Raw genomic sequence first — 19,717 nt, 5'->3', positions numbered from 1 at the left:
CCTACGTGACATTTATATACTTATAAAAGTAAATATCCTCTTGACTGTTACCTCTCTATACTGCATAACCAAATGCTGCTCCTGCCTCCCAAACCTTCTCAGACTCCCTAGCTGGAAACATTCTCTCCTGAAGGCACAGACCACTTTGCAGCATCTCCTGCAGAATGGACCAGAGTTCATTTATGTACACTCCTCTCCCCCACCAGACAGGAGAAGCTTCTTGAGAGCAGATTTCCCATGTAAATCCACTCCACACATCTAATGCATCATTGCAGCATGGCAGGGGCTCCCTTCCTGCTGCTGACTGGGGAACCTGGCTGTGTTTCTCTTCATCTCACTAGCCATGAGACCTTTCTCAGCTCTCTCCCTTTCCTGAGTTGCACAAACAAAAATGACTTTCTGGTGTTCAGAGTAGAATGCTCCATGGTTGTGAACAAGGGTGAGATAATATGTTTAATTGTATTTCTAATGCTGCTCTTTGACATTTGTTAGCTATTTTTTTAAACTTCAGGGGTATACCACACTGGTACATTTGGGGGAAAAGTCCACGGAGCCTTACTGAAGCCTTTCCTGAACTTCACGGATGGCTCAGAGCTCAGAGCCTGGACAACATTTTTCTAAATGCATTCCTCAGCTTCAACACTTAGTCCATGATTTTGGGCAAGTCATCTAACCTCTACATGTTTCAGTTTTCTCATCTATAAAGTGAAGATGATAACAGAACCCATTCTTAACAGGGCTGACTGCTTACCAAGTACTCAATTAAAGTTAGCTACCTTTAGGTTAACATTCCATAATTATCTTGATTTTGGTAGAGAACAATTTTCTCATTAAGTCTTTTCAAAGGCATATTTAAAATGTAAAACATCTACTGGTTTACAAATATTTTTGTCCCTCCAAAGAATTCTTTAGTCAGTTCCAGTCTTCATGATCTAATTGTTTTAATAAAACCTTTGAGGTTTACAGCATAAAAGTATTACATGGATAATCTTTTTTTTATTGTGTATTATATAAAATGCTATATTGTAAATGTAAAAATTTAAGTTTCTGACAGGTCTGAATCATAGAGATCTATGAATTTCAATTACGACAATTAATATACACAGCATAAGATACTTTGCAACTATCTTGGTCTGATGTTTTAATAAGCTTAAATAAAATAATGCTACAGATGTGTTGCTACTTGGTCTTTTTATCTTGTGGACCCTAACTACTCCCTCACCTATACATTTAAGTATTTAAGTAGATGCAGACCAAATCCTCTTTCTTACCTCTCCATCAGCCACTGCTGAATAATTCACTTGGGCAACAGTGACTGTGGTTGGCAATTCTGAAGCATCAGCCAATGTGGCTACTGTTGCCCCTGTGCCAACCTAAAGAAAAACACAGAGAGTGATAAGCATCAGTGGTGGATTCTTCTACCTCCTTAAATCATAGATTAAGATTCATTTAATCCCAAATTCAGCACAGATAATGATTAGCATGCTTTGTAGTGTGAAATGAATCATATCTTAGATACTTACATGAGTTTCAGAATTTTATTTCAACCAAATAAATCAGTATCAGAAGCTATCATGTTTCACCACCAGTACCTAGTATCAGCCAACTGACTTTCTACTTTCACCTCAATCTGAATTTTAGAGGCTCCAACAAATTGTGTTTTACCTCAGAAGAGGTCATTCAGAAGGACTAGCTCCAGGTTCCTGACAGAATCAAATGGTACAAAAGGAGCCATTTTTCTAGTGCTTTGTCTTGGAAATGTCCAAAAAAAGGTACCAATAGCACTGTATTTAACAAATTGCAAACAATTTAAAATAGTATTCAAAAATAAATTTCAGGGCAGCCCGTGTGGCTGAGCGGTTTAGTGCCGCCTTCAGCCCGGGGCGTGATCCTGGAGACCAGGGATTGAGTCCCATGTCGAGCTCCCTGCATGGAGCCTGCTTCTCCCTTTGCCTGTGTCTCTGCCCCTCTCTCTCTCTCTCCTGAATAAATAAAATCTTTATAAAAAAAAAATCAATTTCAGATAGAAAGACCTTGGAGAGCTATGAAAAGTTAAGTAAGAGTTTGAATGACAAAAACTCTTCAGTCTGGAGTGAAGTGCCCACTGATCCACCTTGCAACTACAATCTGATAATCACAGGTTTACTCACCTGGATAAGTGAGACAGTGCCATCAGGGTTACTAAAGGTCTGGACTACAGTCTGTGATGGTACAAGATGGGCTATACTGTGTGTGGTTGTGGCCTGTGTTTGTGTTTGCTGATCTTCGAAAGCATACAAAAGGTCCTCCCGCCCGTGCTGTTTATAACAATTTTTAACTATGGTCCGTAGTGCCTGGGTCCATGAAACCTGTCACCAAAAGACCAAAAAAGCACATTAAAAAGTCACAAAGAATGCTGGCCATTCAGCCTCACTATGGAATAAGCAGCCGCTTATTTATCAAACCAGACTAAAACTGTACAGAATAAGCTCCCTCAGGGTTATTTCCTGTAGACTGACTGTGGCACAGAGAAACTCAGCATCAAACACCAAAGATTTCCCACTCGTCTCCTTCCTAACCAAACTCTGGTTCAGCTTTTGAGTTTTATATCCCATTCTAACCTGAGACTAACTCTTAAACTTCTCACAAAAGGAGGTTACTCTTTTGTCAAAAATTATATATTAAGATTCTAAATAAACTTCCAAGCTAACTAAAAAACAAATATGCAGAAAAAGCAAGGGATGACAACTAGTTGAATCGATGTTTTTAAAAAGAAGTGTCATTATCAGCAGACTTAGCCAACTTCACATCTTTTTAATTCTATATTTTTCAACAGTGGTTCTCACAACCAGGAATAAGGACATTTCTAAGTCTTCAAAGTGATACTTTTTTCTTGAAGTTTCTTCAGTTTTTCCAAGTACCTCATAATATTAAAACTGCTCCAAAAGGCAACGAGGCAGAGAGAAGTGTAAATTCATGGACTCGCCCCAAGTCTTTACAGTGATGAAATGATGAATGAGAACGACTACAAATCAAAGAATATCAAACTTCTTTTGGGAGACAGGTTTGACTTTCACACATATGTTTCTAGACTTTTTATAATAAGATGTGGAACCTCCAAAACTGTAGTTGATTCAGAGTGGAAAAACAACAAACTACTCAGGTCTGAGAAACTCTCACCCTCTGCTTTTGCTCTTCTGTGCGGACGTCGCTCCGGACATTTGCCCATGGGATATCTTCAGGCCACCAGATGGGCTTGCAGCTTTCTTTGCCCCAGCCTGGTTTCCCCCGACCTGTGGAGTACTTGAGCATCTCTGGAATAAATGCCCGAAGCTGGGCCTAGAAGACAAGAGTGTGGTCATCAGAGGTCATGAAAAATATCTGCAATGTGCCCATGTCTTTTATTATCTTAGAATTACTAAGATAATAAAACAGAGAGCCTTCCTGGAGGGTCGCAGAGAATTCCAAGATGTAACTGATGAGAACCCATTGTTCTCCACAGGTTACCATAGTTCCACGGGTGGCTGAGAATTATACATATGTTGGTAAGGTATACCTTAAGCTATGTTTCATAGACTTGTTCCTGGAAGATCAAGAATAGCTGCCCCCAAGTTTGATTTCTGCCTAAGATACTATGGATGCTATTTCCCTCATTTCCCTTCTACAGCTTCCCATGCATTTAAGGTGTCAAACAAAAGCAATGCATTTTCAACACTGTTCTGGAGGAAGTAACCAGGGCAATTAGATAAGAGAAATAAGAAGTGAGGATAACATCATTATTTGTAGAGGATATGATTATGCATCTGCGAAACCCCAGAGAATCCAATGAAAAACTACCATAAACAATAAGAGCATTCAGGAAAGTGGTTGGTTTACAAATGGGAAATAGGCTTTACTTAATAAAAAGGGAAATAACCCTAAAGTTTTTCCAGAAAGTTCCTGGTACGCTAGGCCAATGTCTGTGAGTCTGACACACACATGGAATGAAGCAGATGTGATCTTACGCTCATTATGGACTTCATTCAGATCTATTTTACAAATCGAATCCAGACCAAACAGGTGTTAAACCAGAGACAACTGCCATTCTTTATCTCCTGGCACAGAAACCACATTGAGTGTGTATGTTGGATGAGAAGGGGAGCTTACTTTGTGAATATTCTTAATTGCTGACAATGATTTTTGGCAAGAGAAGCAGTTTATCAAGTTATAATGTTCCTCCCTGGACCTACTGCTTTCCTTTTAACCTCTGCAACACTCAGGAGAAAAGCAGCATCCTCTAACTAAGGACATGTCCACACTGCCTCTACAGCTTCAGACGAAAAGGAGAAGACAATTTTAGCAATGAGTCAGACCCAAGGACATGGGCTTGTAACAATAAAAGAAAAAAAAGAATAAAACAGAAATGGGAATGCTTAAGTATTAATGAGAAAATGAGTGCAACACCACTTTTATATTCGAGAGCCTATTGAAATATTGGTTGTTCTTATTTGAATATTATTTTACCAGAAGCTGATATCAATTATTATATAATAGGGAATCATGAACCCAAATCAGTAAAGCTTCCCTAATGAGAAGAGCTCTGGTTGACTGTATATCCATCATTAATCCTTGCGCTGAGCCTGCCATCTCACCTCCCTAAGCCTGCCTCTCCCAGACAGTCTCCTGCTTACAGGATATGATATAATACACTCCGTATATATTTGGCTCTGCAGCATCAAGCAGCAGGCTAATAGAAACGTATCCATTTGCAAACCCAGGCTATCAGCTGGCTCATGAGGTCACTCCTTCAGTTATTTTAAGAAAGTGCATCTCAAAGTCATTTTCCCCTTTATCCTGCTTTCCTGGGAGTGTGTCTTTTTCTTGCCTCAGAAACAGAGGGAAGGAAAAGGCTTAATCCTCCTCACACACAGTATTTGCATTTCTTCAAGGGAGAAAAAAAACAATGGCTTTTTCAGATGCAAAATAAACCAACACCACATACTTTCACAAGTCTCTCTTTTCTTTTAATCCCATTAACACTCTCCAAAAGGAGAGTTCTTTATATCCATACCTAGCAGAGTCTGGTGATAATGAAATAAAGCTCAACAGCTCTAAATTAACATAAGACTACAGTGTTCAGAAAGAACTCAAAAAACACTTGGCTGAAAGAGTCTGCTCAAATCTCACCTGGAAGCACATACATTCTCTAATTCTGATGACTTTCAGCTTCTGATCCCCCACCACATTTGCATCATTTCCCACATTCCTCAGCTCTGGGTCACCCTGGCACCTGGTGAGGACACCTTCCATCCTGTTTTACTTTCAGGCTCTCTCACATCAGGCTTTCACTGGGTTTCAAGGACTCACAGGTTATGGGAAGTGTAGGCACAGTACCAGCCTACTCACTTTAAACCCTCCTCTGCCTTTTCTCCTGTCTTTTCAGTCTTAGTCTCTGCTAGTAGAGCCCCACATTCTCAAGCTACCATTCTAATGCCAATACTCGCTTCTTATTGCCCAGCAAATCCCACATTCTTCATGAAATGTCTCTTTCATTACCTCCTGAGTCAGCTTGTTGTCTGTCAGTCAGTCAATAAGAACATAAGCTCTGGACTCAGAGAGTTGGCTCAGAACCCCTGCTCCCTCTGAATCTTAATGTTCTCAACTGCAAAATGATAATGACAAGTGTATAGGGTCAACTCAAAGGATGAGAGATAGTGGGGACATACACACACATAGCTGCATTGAATTAACAGCAGTTTCACTATCATGATTCCAGTCAGCAGCACTTTACTCAAATTCAGAGAAAAAGCCAATGTTCTAAAATGGCTTTCTACTACTAAACACACCGTGATGTACTGGAAGACATTTATCCTTAGTTTTTCAAGGTGGGCATAGTGAAAAAGGCAGAAGGAGGTAGAAGAGTGAGTTTATATGTATCTGTGTAAACCTGGTTGAAGATAAGACAGAGAATGCTAGAATCAAAAAGTGACTGGGCAGCCCAGGTGGCTCAGGGGTTTAGCACCTGCCTTGGGTCCAAGGCCTGATCCTGGAGACCCGGGATTGAGTCCCACGTCAGGCTCCCTGCATCGAGCCTGCTTCTTCCTCTGCCTGTGTCTTTGCCTCTCTGTCTCTCTCTGTCTCTCATGAATAAATAAATAAAATCTTAAAAAAAAAAAAAAAAAGTAACCATTGAGGTCAATTCAATGCCTTGAAGAAGGAAGCTGTTACTAAAACACTCCAATGATTTAGGTGATTTGTTCTATGGGATTTGGGGGCATTTAAAAAAATGTGTACAAGCAGTTTCTAATAGAAATCATCAGAAAATGGGACTCAAGTGTAACCATAATAAGAAGAGAGAACTAGAACTAGGCAGCCTGTCAGAGATGTTCCATGTGCTGGGAATCTCTGGATGGGAAATGTCTCATAGTCCTGGGAAGAAGAGAGTAGGAAAGACAAACAATATATGGAGAAGGTTGCATCCACAGGCAAAAACTCCATCAAAAGTTAAAAGATGAGACCAGAGTGAAATTTAACTGCTGGTATACAAGTTCTAACTCACAGGCAGATTTTAATGTTTTACTAATTATCCACTGTGTAATTTGCCCCCATATCAAAACAAGAGGTAAAAAGCACTTTCTACTATAAAAGTTCACTTTTCAAGTCTGTACATTTGGGGGATGAAGACCATTCTTTGCTTTTAAATGCATAGACATGATATGACTTCACTGAAAGGGACGATTTTCCACCAGACTGTTACTTTATACTGTCCCAAATAAACAGTGCTCAGGCAAAAGGGACTATCAATAAGGGAAAATGAACTATGCAGTATAGAAAGAGTTAAATGATGTCTTTCCAGAATTCAGCACTGTGCTCTTATTACCAGTTGGATTAATTACTGGTCCTGGAGAGTTTTGGAAACCCAAGCTACTCAATGTGCTTGTTAAGGAAGGTTTGTCTTTAATCCCCAGAGGAGACAATCAACAGGATCAGCAAAGGTAAAGCCTACCCTCTCAGGCTGTCCTTTAATTGGGCCGTAACAAGCTTTCCCAGCCTCTCATTCTGATTTAGGGTTATATATGGGCTTAAAGTGTCCTGCTTGGTCAGTAAACTCACCCCAAACCTGCAAAGAGTAGAAAGTCCCACTCATTCTGGGCACATCAGCAAAGAAAAATGGTATCAAATTCCTGCCAGTGGCAATCAAAAGTAAAGATTATGTAGAAATCACAGATGGTTTTTAAAAAGATTTTCTGAAATTCTAAAAAGCTTAATCTAGTCACAATGAAATAATTTACTATGTTAGAAATTGTCCACTTGTAAATTCTTTGCTGTTCAACAATGCATAATCCTTGTACATTCCCAAATGCCCATCTTTTCTCATTCTATCTTTGCTCCACTTGTACCCAAGTCTAGGATTTTTGAGGCCCTGGTGTCTAATTTGATTCAGTTACCAAGAAAAGGCCTCTCAAACCAAAACGTTTGTCAACTCCCCCTTTACTGAAAAGATGAGAGTATACATAATTAATTTTAATAGAAGGCTGCTGAAATCAAGTTGTGTTGGCAGGTGATGCTTTCTAGAACCTACAGGGAAACAGGAATGCGGCAGAGAAGGAAAACTGTAGAATTTTCATATTGTGGCTTCATTATTTTAATTTAAAGTTATGATCTTCCAGGTCAACAGATTCAATTACATTCAGATGGATACATAAAGGGTATTAGAAAGCAAAAGCAAAATGACATTTTTGCTATTTTTTTTCTTTTTTATAAAATTTTTATTTATTTATGATAGTCACACACAGAGAGAGAGAGAGGCAGAGACATAGGCAGAGGGGGAAGCAGGCTCCATGCACCGGGAGCCTGACGTGGGATTCGATCCCGGGTCTCCAGGATCGCGCCCTGGGCCAAAGGCAGGCGCTAAACCTCTGCGCCACCCAGGGATCCCTTTTGCTCACTAATTAAATGATTTCCACCACTGACCTCTGTTCATAGAGACAATGAGAGTGATTTTCCTTATTAGAAATGCCAATCCTACATCCCACTCCCTGGCAGCATCAGCAGAAACACTGGCTTCTTTTAATTTCATTCCCCCATAAAACATACTCCCATAGAAACATGGGAAGAACAAGTCTGGAAGGAAAGAGAACTTCAGAGAATATATGTCAATGAAATCACTCGTTTTGAGACTTCTCTCAAGCCAAACCCTCTGCTTTCTAACTCTCCACACCCCATCAACCTACCAGACTGTCTCTTTCACTTTCATCAAACTGCTTTTAAATTTGTACCTTCCCTTTGAAAGAGTCTAAATCAGTCCGTTTCTGCTATCTCATCCCAGCCATACTCTTTTGTGCAAAAATCTAAAGTCCTCTTTTCCATCCATCTTCCCCAAACCAGTCACATATCAGCAGCCAGAATGTTCTTCCTTATTGGCCAAATTCTATGCATTTACATGAATATATGATGGAAAAGCACAGTTTTATGTGATGAAAGAAAACATAAATTATATATTGTACATATTTTCCTACAACTTAATCTTTCCACTCAACATATTGTCACAGAGACCTTCTCATGGTACTGCAACTAGAATAACCTAATTTTAAAAAAGTAGTTCTCTAGTATCCATGATAGAGGTTTTTTCCATTTTATTTAACCATTCGCCTGCTGATAAACATCTAGGTTATTTACAATGCTTGTAAAATGTCTCTTTGTCCACAGGTATGGGTGTTTCTCTAGCAGCAAAGTGAAACTGCTGGTTAGAAGGCATATACATTTATTTTTTGTTTTTAAAGTAGGCTCCACACCCAATGTGGAGCCCAACTTGGGGCTTGAACTTGTGACCCTGAGATTAAGACCTGAGCTGAGATCAAGAGTTAGACATTTGACCAATGGAGCCATTCTGGCGCCCTTGCATTTAACATTTCAATAGACACTGCCAAATTGTCTTCCAAAAAGTCTGCCAATCCCATTCCCATCAACAGTACAAAACAATACTCATTCTTTCAAAACCTCCCTCAAAATTTTTATTACTCACCTTTCTTATTTTGACTAATCAAATGTGGGGGAAATGGTAATTACTTTTTCATTACTAGTGAGGTTGAGAATCTTTTTGTATGTTTACTGATTATTTTTCTTCTTCTGAACTGTTCAGAATGCTTCGCTTATTTTTCTAATATCTCTTTCTTATTAAACTGAAGGAAATTTCTATTCTGGGTATTACTACTTTGCCATATAATTTGCAAATATTTTTCTCTAGTTATATCCTGCATATGGAATTTCTATGTCTATTCCCTTCTATTAGCATTTTTAAATATATCATTATTCTTTTACTCTACTCAAAATATGTTATGTTCTACTTAAGAATTCAGTATTTTTGTTAGTAATAATTTTGTTATTGTCTTAATCTCATCCTGCCTACCTAATATTTACAAAATGTGGAATGGCATCATATAAACATTTTTTGATAATTTTAGATGGTAGGAAAAGCCTACTTTGTACATAAGTTTTGACATTACAGTAAGGAGAAACAGTTTGGAACTATTATCTACAACAGTGGTTTTCAAAGTTGGCTGCACATTGTAATCCCCTGGGGAGTTTAAATGCTGTACATGCTGGATCTCATCCCCAAAGATTCTGATTTAATTGGTCTGCAGTATGGGCACTATGATTTTAAATTCTCCAGGTGATTTTACTATGTGGTCAAGTTTGAAGACCACTCTACTAATTTTTTTGTCATAAAATATACATAACATAAATTATGGTTTTAATATGTACAATTCAGTAGCATTAAGTACATTCACAGTGCCGTACAATCATTGCTACTACTTCCAGAACGTATTCATCACCATCCCAAACAGAAACTCTGTATGCATTAAGCAATAACTCTTCATTTCTACTCCTCTTCTGCCCATTGTAAATTCTACTCTTTTCTGCCTCTATGAATTTGCCTATTTTAGATATGTCATGTAAGTGGAATCGCACACAAGATTTGTCATTTGTGTTTGGCTTATTTCAGTTAGCATAATGTTTCTACTCTTTGGGTAGAAGAGGCCGGACCTATGCTTTCGCAAAACAACATTCAAAAAACCTAAAAGACAACTGATTAATATTTTCTAAGTAAAATGGGTCAAACCCTGTGAATAACTTCCTTCTAATGAAGCAATCACTGTGCTGAATGTTTCTGAAGGTTTTTCCTAAAAACTGGTGAGGAATTACTACCCTATTGCATCATCACCCAAGGGAATATTAAAGCAACAAAGATTGCTCCAGTGAGAGTAAGAGGAGGACGGTAAGTTCAGGTGAGGAAAGGGAAGGGACAAAGGAAAAAGTAGCAGATTTTTTTTTTAGAAGTGTAATTACTATAGAATATTTATATTAGTTCCAGGTGTATAACATACTGGTTTGACAATTCTGTGCTCACCAAAATAATTGTAGTCACCTATGTCACCATACAATGTTATCACAACATTATTGACTATATTCCTTATGTTGTTTCATCTCTGTGACTTACTTTTATCTATCTACTTACCTACCTACCTACCTACCTACCTATCTTAAGGATTTACTTATTCAGGAGAAACAGAGAGAGAGAGAGGCAAAGACACAGGCAGGGGGAGAAGCAGGTTCCCTGGGAAAGCCTGATGAGGGACTCGATCCTAGGATCCAGGATCATGACCTGAGCCAAAGACAGATGCTCAACCACTTTATATTAGTAAAGTGCCCAGGTGCTCCCTCCATGGCTTATTTTATAACTAGAAGTTTATATCTCTTAATCCCCTTTATCTATGGCACCCATCCCCCTACTCACCTACTCTTTGTATTGTGCTCTGTATTTAAGAGTTTTAGGGGTGTCTGTTATCCGTATGTCTTCTTTGGAAAAACATCTATTCAGATCCTCTGTCCATTTTTTAATTACATTGTTTTTTGTTTTGTTTTGTTTTGTTTTGTTTTGGTGTTGAGTTGTATAGCTTCTTTATATATTTTGGATATTAACCCCTTAATAGATATATCATTTGCAAATATTTCCTCACATTTAGTAGGCTGCCTTTTTGTTTAGTTGATGGTTTCCTTTGTTGTGCAAAATATTTTTATTCTGGTATAGTCCCAATAGTTTATTTTTGCTTTGTTTCCCTGGCCTAAAAAGACATATCCACAAATATGTTGCAAAGGCAATGTCCAAGAGATCACTGCCTAATTTTCTTCCAAGAGTTTTATGGTTTCAGGTCTCATGTTTAGGTCTTTAATCCATTTTGAGCTTTATTTTTATGTATGGTGAAAGAAAGTGGTCTAGTTTAATTCTTTTGCACGTAGTTGTCCAGTTTTCCCAGCACCATTTTTGAAGAGTGTCTTTTCTCCATTGTATATTCTTGTTTCTGTGGTCACAGATTAACTGGCCATAAAATGGGTTTATTTCTGGGCTCTTTATTCTGTTCTGTTGGTCTCTGTGCCTATTTTTATACTGTTCCAGACTGTTTTGATTACTATAGCTTTGTAGTCTCTCTTGAAATCTGGGGTTGTGATACTTCCATTTTTGTTCTTCTTTCTCAAGATTGCTTTAGCTATTTGGGGTCTTTGGTGATTTCATATAGATTATTTGTTCTAATTCTATGAAAAATGCTATTGGATTTTTGATAAGGATGGTACTGAATCTGTAGATTGTTTTTGGATAGTATGGAAATTTTAATGATATTCATTCATTCATTTATTAATAAATTTTAAGTAGGCTCCACACCCAATATGGGGCTGGAACTCATAGCTCTGAGATTAAGAGTTGCATGCTCTACCGAATAAGCCAGCCAAGCACCCCTTAACGATAGTAATTCTTCCAATCCATGAGCACAGAATGTCTTTCCATTTATTTGTATTGTCTTCAATTTCTTTCATCAATATCTTACAGTTTTCAGAGTATAGGTCTTTCACCTCCTCAATTAAGTTTATTTCTAAGTATTTTATTCTTTTTTGGTACAATAGTAAATATAATTGTTTTCCTTTCTCTTTCTGCTACTTTGTTATTAGCATATAGGAATGCAACAAATTTCTGTATATCAGTTTTGTGTCCTACAACTTTACTGAATCCATTTATCAGTTCTAATAATTATTTGGTAGAGTATTTAGCATTTCTACATATAGTATGATGTTATCTGCAGATGATGACAGTTTTACTCCTTCCTTACCAATCTGGATGCCATTTATTTCTTTTTCTTGTCTGACTGCTGTGGCTAAGACTTCTAGTACTATGCTGAATAAAAATGGTGACAGTGGACATCTTTGTTCCTGATCTTAGAGGAAAAGTTCTGAGTCTTTTTTTTTTTTAAGATTTTATTTACTTGGGGCAGCCCCGGTGGTGCAGCAGTTTAGTGCCGCCTGCAGCCCAGGGCGTGATCCTGGAGACCCAGGATCGAGTCCCGCGTCGGGCTCCCTGCATGGAGCCTGCTTCTCTCTCTGCCTGTGTCTCTGCCCCTCTTTCTGTGTCTCTCATGAATAAATAAATAAAATCTTTTAAAAATTTATTTATTTATTCATGAGAGATACAGAGAGAGAGGCAGAGACACAGGCAGAGAGAGAGAGAAGCAGGCTCCATGCAGGGAGCCCGACGTGGGACTCGATCCCGGGTCTCCAAGATCACACCCTGGGTCGAAGGCAGGTGCCAAACCACTGAGCCACCCAGGCGTCCCAAGTTCTCAGTTTTTCACCACTGAATATGATGTTAGTTGTGAGCTTTTCATAGATGGCCTTTATTATGTTGGTATGCTCCCTCTAAAAAATATTTGCTGAGAGTTTTTATCATGAATGGATGTTGTATTTTGTCAAATTTTTTTTCTGCATCTCATGAGATAGTCATATGATTTCTAACCTCCTCTTGTTAATGTGAAGTATCGCACTGATTGATTTGTGAATACTGGACTGCTCTTGCAACCCTGGAACAGATCCCATTTGATCATGGTGAAAGATTTTTTTCTTACATGTCTTGTTAAATTCAGTTTGCTAATGTTTTGTTGAGGATTTTTGCACTTACGTGCATCAGAAATATTGGCCTGTAGTTTTCTTTTTTGTAGTGTCCTTTTCCGGTTTTGACATCATGGTAATGCTGCCCTCATAGAAGGAATTTGACAATTTCTTTTCTTCCTCTATTTTTTGGGATAGTATGAAAAGAACAGGTATCAACTCTTCTTTAAATGTTTGGTAGAATTCACCTGTGAAGCCATCTGGTCTTAGACTTGCTTGTTGGAAGGTTTTTTCTGTTTGTTTTGCTTTATTTGTTCATTATTTTTCAAACTTTTTATTTATTCAAGTAATCTCCACACCCAATATGGGGTGGAACTCAGGACCCTGAGAGTAAGAGCCACATGCTCTTCTGACTGAGTTAGCCAGGTGTCCTGGAATTTTTTTTATTATTATTATAATTCAATTTCATTACTAATAACTGGTCTGTTCAGATTTTCTATTTCTTTCTGTTTCAGTTTTGGAAGAGTGTATGTTCTAGGAATTTACCACTTTTTTTCTAGGTTGTCCAATTTACTGGCATATAATTTTTTACAGTATGCTCTTATAATCCTTTTTATTTCTATGGTGTCAGTTGTTATTCTGATTTGACCCCATTATCATTATGAATGCCCTTCTTTGTCTCAAAAAGGACTGAATTTTAAACAATAATGCTGGACTGGTCTTTCCAGAGATGCTTCTTCTATATTATAATCTTTGCGTGGATCTCTTCTAAGACAAATTCCAAAAGATTTATAGCCTCCCAAGAAAAAGACAATCTGACTAGATTCCAATGTGGTTAAAGAGTAGAACTGATTTCCCACGAGCAAAATCATAATAATTGCTTAAAAACTCTTCAAGCAACAACGTAATTCCTAATTTCAAAGTGTAGTCTGGGAATTAGCAGCAGCATTGGCATCACCTGGGAGCTTGCTAGAAGCCATAATCTCAGGTCCCCACTCAAGACACAGTCTGCATTTAAATGACAAGACTCTCAAGTAATTCTTACGCACCCTGAAGTTTGAGAAGCATGATTTAGCTTTGGTTTCTGGTCTGAAGTATCCTATAAAATTTTGCAAACCTGGCTTCCAAAATCTCTGAAAAAGATGCTTCATTATTTCATTGCAGAATCTACACTAAATTAATGATTTCTTCTGCTAAGCCTTATCTCAACCTCCTTCAACTCTTATGCCAGTAGGCAGGCAGATATGGGATAAGTTCTAGCCATTATTCTTTTTTTCTTTTTAAAAATATTTTATTTATTTATTTATTCATGAAAGACACAGAGAGGCAGAGACATAGGCAGAAGGAGAAGCAGGCTCCCTGTGGGGGGCCCGATGTGGAACTCGATCCCAGAACCCCAGGATCACCCCCTGAGCCGAAAGAAGACACTCAACCACTGAACCATCAAGGCATTCCCCTAGACACTTTTTTCAAAGGTCCCTAGAAATGCAAGTTTTCATTTTAGCACTAAAAATATTACAGAGCTATGTGTTTTTTATCACACACAAACGCACACATACACACAAAGACTTTAACGGGATCAAGACAGAGTTATAATAGTTTCTATTTTTAAGTAAATGTTTATGTAAATATTCTATTTACTAACATGGCATCATACTCATACCAAAACCAAAAATAAATTAAAAAATAACAAAAAACAAAACTACAGAGCTGCTTCCTAAAAGAACCAGAGCATTAGTTCACACAGAACTTAAGATATTCTATCATATGTAATTTCAATTTGTGTAGGAGACAATTTTGATAAAACAAGAAATTTCTTTAAAACAGTAAATGTTTAGCGTAGATTAGTCAAAATACTCCTCAACCTGAGTGATGATCATAATATAATTTTACAGAAAGAGACAGAAACAGAGAGAGGGAGAGAGAAAGAAAACACTGGCAATATGGACTTCATCATTTAATTCCATTTCTGTTTGTCACTAATTTGCCTCATAAATTGCTTCCTCTCTTTATGCCTCAATTTTAAACATATGATCACCTGTATTGTCCCACTTCATTGCTTAGCCAAATAAAAATTCCAGGTCCACTAACTTTCTGTAAGTGAAAAATGGGTGAGAAATGGTAATGTTCAGGTCACTCAAAAGTTAATATAGGTAATATATACAGTTAGTATAAGTAATTGATAATACTATCTTTGTGTGATGTATTCATTTTCAAAGCACTTTCCCATATAATACCTTATTTTTAATTTCTTTGACTCCATAAAGTAGGAGGGCATATATTATTCTCATTTTCAGATAAAACTGGGAACCCAGGCTCTATGTGGTAGGAATGGGACTAGAGACTAGACCTTCCAACTCTAATAAACCAGGCTAACTTTCAAATTTGTAGATAATAATGGAACCAACCCATAACATTAGAACAATATTGAATACAATTTACTCTTTAGATGATTGAGTACTCATCTTAGGATTGCATATAGAATTATATTTGTCAGTCTGGATCATCAATATAAACATTATTCATCTCCACAGCATTCAGTGCAGATAAGATGACTAATAGAGTTGTCTAGTTAACCCAAGTCCATCTCTGTTACAATGCACCTTTATAATTCTGGAATTTAACACTTCAAGGAAGTCATGAATTACCCATATGGTCTGGATTCTAGAATTGGTATCCAATTAAATTTCCTCATCCTTTATGGTTATCAATCAACCATATATGAGTTCTGCTTCCTTGACTATGAAATAGAAATTATATATGTACTCTGGAGGACAAGGATTAAATGAGATACTCCTATAAAAACCTAGTAGTGTGTCTCCCAAAACATAGTAGCTATATGAGAAAAATAAGAGAAAGAAAAAAGAGTTGTTGACAACTTCATCTAAAGTTCAACAAACTTGTACTTTAAAAAAATCAAATTTAGGGGCATCTGGGTAGCTCAGTCATCTAATCATCTGCCTTTGGCTCATGGTCCTGGGATTGAGCCCTGCATTCGGCTCCCTGCTCAGTGGGGACCCTGCTTCTCCCTCTGCCCCTATCCTCATGCTCATGCTCTCTCTCTCTAAAATAAGTACATAAAATCTTAAAAAAAAAAAAAAAAGAAAGAAAGAAAGAAAAATTCAAGTTTAAATATAAAAATATTTTTGTGTTTCTATTTATAAAAGTAATTCATGCTTATTAGACAAAGAAAGTGAAAATCACTCATAATGCCACCATGTACAGATAATCACTGTTAATATTTTGGTTTTACAGTAAGTTTTACATACACACAACACACAGAGACAAGTTTTTTGTGCACGTTCTAAACAAATGAAATTGATTAACTCAATTATGTATTCCCTGGGGGAAAAAATCTAGCCCTCTCCTAAACAAACAAAAAATAAAGCACTAAACAAAGTATTAAACAAAGCAAATTAGAGAACATATGTAATGTTATTTTACAAGCAGTTAAAAACTACTGGAACTCTCTATCCCACTGCAATAGAGAAAACGTCAGCATTTTTGGTGTCTAATATTTCCCTGAATAGTAATTTCTAGTCTAGTTTGGGAGCTGCTGTTTTTTCATATAAATTCTAAACATCACTACTCTAACTTATTCAAGTACTTTGTTCCCAGATTTTTCTATTATAAACAATGCCATGAACATACATCTTTGCTCACCTGGAGGGCATGACATACATATGTTAAATTTTGTTGTTTTTTTTTATATGTTAAATTTTGATATGCACTGTCACCCAGCTTTCTGGAAAAATAATACCACTGAGCATTTCTACTGACACTGTGTTAAAATGCTTGTATTCCCATTCCCTCTCCTACCTAGGTTTAGTTTGAAATAATACCCTGTTTTTACTATCATTAATCGTGAAAGGTTTTGGTATCAATTAGAAAAAAAAAAAAAAAAAGGTAACTGGCTCACATTAATAATTAAAAAAAAAAAAAAAAAAAAAAAAGATCCAGAGGGCAAAATCCAGGATCCAAATACGCAGAAATTACTATCCAGTTAGGAGCTGGGGTTTTCAACACCCTGCTCTCACTCCTCCTCACCATCTGTTTGTTTTATTTGTTGCATATTACTTTTTAGTCATGATCTGTGATGAGAAGGGAAAGGATGGAATGTAGGATGATAAAGAATGTGCATGCTCCCAACAAAGTACCTCTGAGTCTGATCCCTGATTTCAGTACTAACTTCCCTGGGATCATTAGACAAAGCTCTCCCAAGTGTGTATTTCACAAGAATAGAAAACAAAAGTTTCAAATGTGACAAAGGAAAAAAAAGCCCATCACGGTAGAGGGCATAATGCCTCTCATAGTATTCTTAACCAGAAGTTTAGTTAACTTTTTATCTACCTTATATCTGAGGTATAAATTCTTTACATCAATCAGGTAAAAAAAATCATCTTATGTTTTCTTTAATTAGTCAGAATGGTCCTAAGGACAGAATAATAGGTATGAAGTGACAGGAAAAAAGTTTAGTTAATGCTTTCCTTTTGGGGATCCCTGGGTGGCGCAGCGGTTTGGCGCCTGCCTTTGGCCCAGGGCGCGATCCTGGAGACCCAGGATCGAATCCCACGGCGGGCTCCTGGTGCATGGAGCCTGCTTCTCCCTCTGCCTGTGTCTCTGCCTCTCTCTCTCTCTCTCTCTCTCTCTGTGACTATCATAAATAAAAAAAAAAAAAAAAAAAAATTTAAAAAAATGCTTTCCTTTTGAACCATTATTTAGATATTCTTCAAATGTCCAGAGAAAGATCTATGAATCCAATAAGCAAAAGATCACAATTTAGCTTTATAAAATATTATATGGCTTTAGGCTAAGCTGTAAGCTCAGATTCAGCAGGAAAAAAAGTGTTACCCCCTGAGTAGCAGCATCAGTGTCTGCAGCCAATGAACATCCACTTGGAAGACTTACAATCCAAGTACCTACCATGCTGGATTCATTTTACTCTGAATCTTAGGTCATTTACTGAACAGATACTATTATTTAAAATTCACATAATTAAATTTAAAAAAAAAGTTTTAAAAAAAAGGGATCCCTGGGTGGCGCAGAGGTTTGGCGCCTGCCTTTGGCCCAGGGCGCGATCCTGGAGACCCAAGATCGAATCCCACGTCAGGCTCCCGGTGCATGGAGCCTGCTTCTCCCTCTGCCTGTGTCTCTGCCTCTCTCTCTCTCTGTGTGACTATCATAATTAAATTAAAAAAAAAAAAAAGTTTTAAAATTCAAAGGTTATTTAGGTGCCAGGAGCTGTAGTAGACAGCAGTAAAGAATGGAAACTAAATTCCTGCTCTCAAATTCTAGCTGGAGAGATAGATCACAGACAAGTATAAATGTTCATGAATAAGATAATTTCAGGTAGCAAACAGTGTTACCAAGACAGTAGGATAGGGGGACGCATTCGGCAGTGACTTGGTAGCAAGGAGAAGCGCCATTAGATGGGATAATCAGGAAAGGCTGGTCTTAGGAGGTAATGTCTGAGCCAGACTTTGAATAAGATAAGGTTAAGCGTGTAACGATCTGGGAGAACAATGTTTCAGGCAGAGAAAACAGTAAAAGCAAAAGAATGGGCTTGGAGTGTGATAAAAAGAGGGCCAGTGTGGCCAGAGCACAGTGACTGAGGGCGAGTTTAAAGAATGAAGCTAGGGCAGCCTGGGTGGCTCAGCAGTTTAGCGCTGCCTTCAGCCCAGGGCGTGATCCTGGGGACCAGGGATCTAGTCCCATGTCAGGCTCCCTGCATGGAGCCTGCTTCTCCCTCTGCCTGTGTCTCTGCCTCTCTCTGTGTCTCTCATGAATAAGTAAACAAAATCTTTAAAAAAAAAAAAAAGAAGGAAGGAATAATCAACTGTGCTAAATGCTGCTGGAAGACTGAATAAGATCAGGAAAGAAAACTCACAACTGGATTTACCAAGAGAGGATTACATTAATAAAGAAATAGGGCAGGAAAATATGTTATAAAAAAGGCATTTGATCTTGATCAAGCTGTTACTTTCAAAGCTATTTAAAATGGACCACCTCAGCAAAACTCCTCAGGAATGCTGATTTCTCACGCTAAGTACATCTTGACTTCCTTGTCAAAACAAGAGGAGAAGCAATGACTCAGGGGATGTCCTTCTGAGTGTTCTGTTCTTACTCCCCAGAGAGGGGAACCTTCCTTGACGATAGTGTGGTGGTATTCGGAATTTACATAGAGGAGCAACTCAGCCCAAAAGACTACATTTACTTGCCCTGCTTGATGGTGATTTATCAAAATCCTAACAGCCACCTGTCCAAACCAATTCCAGACTATAAGTTTCTTTATCTAACCCAATGGCCCAAGTGAAAGGAAAGAACTGTGAACCAAGGAGGAGACCACATCCACACTCTCGGGTGGGAGCATTCTTCTGACACTACATTCTCTTCCCCAAGGCTGCTACCACCTCACTGTCAGACTCAAGCTTGGCTCTCTCTCCACTGGCATCACTGAGCACAAAACTAAGAAGTGTGACCAGAGGCCCGCCCACACCCGGGCCACTTGTCTTTCTGTCTCCTCCTCACTTTCCACCCCTTACCTGGGTCATTTTGTCCACAGAGACTGGAATTCCATCGATGGTGAGAGGTGGCAGCTCTGAGTTAACCTCCTGTGGCGCGGGGGCGTGTTCTGCCAGGGCAGACTCCAGGTCTTCCAGGATCATGCTCTTGTACTTACGCACCTGCAGGGAATTAAGGGCAGGAGTAAACAAGATGCCCAGCAACCAGGGAGGGTTGGTGCCAAGCAACCGGAGAGTGGGTGGGGCTGGCTCCCTCAACCATAGCAGAGCCCTAGGAGCAAACACTTCTACAACTAGCAGGT

General features: G+C 38.2%; 1 protein-coding gene across 14 annotated transcripts in view; it reads right to left on the bottom strand.

Annotated features, from left to right (window-relative positions):
- NRF1 (nuclear respiratory factor 1) overlaps nucleotides 1-19,717 on the bottom strand; it is a 135,708-nt gene that overhangs the window by 43,864 nt on the left and 72,127 nt on the right. For all 14 annotated transcript variants that reach the window (XM_041727625.1, XM_041727631.1, XM_041727628.1 and 11 more), the window contains 4 exons: nucleotides 19,437-19,577; nucleotides 3,160-3,318; nucleotides 2,151-2,348; nucleotides 1,272-1,373 (listed from right to left, as the gene is read on the bottom strand). In XM_041727625.1, coding sequence (XP_041583559.1) covers nucleotides 1,272-1,373; nucleotides 2,151-2,348; nucleotides 3,160-3,318; nucleotides 19,437-19,577 — 600 coding nt within the window. The remainder of the gene's footprint in view (nucleotides 1-1,271; nucleotides 1,374-2,150; nucleotides 2,349-3,159; nucleotides 3,319-19,436; nucleotides 19,578-19,717) is intronic.

This window comes from Vulpes lagopus, chromosome 13 (genome assembly GCF_018345385.1).
Source record: "Vulpes lagopus strain Blue_001 chromosome 13, ASM1834538v1, whole genome shotgun sequence".
In the NCBI taxonomy this organism is placed as follows: Eukaryota; Metazoa; Chordata; class Mammalia; order Carnivora; family Canidae; genus Vulpes; species Vulpes lagopus.
This window is presented reverse-complemented; position numbering and strand designations above follow the sequence as displayed.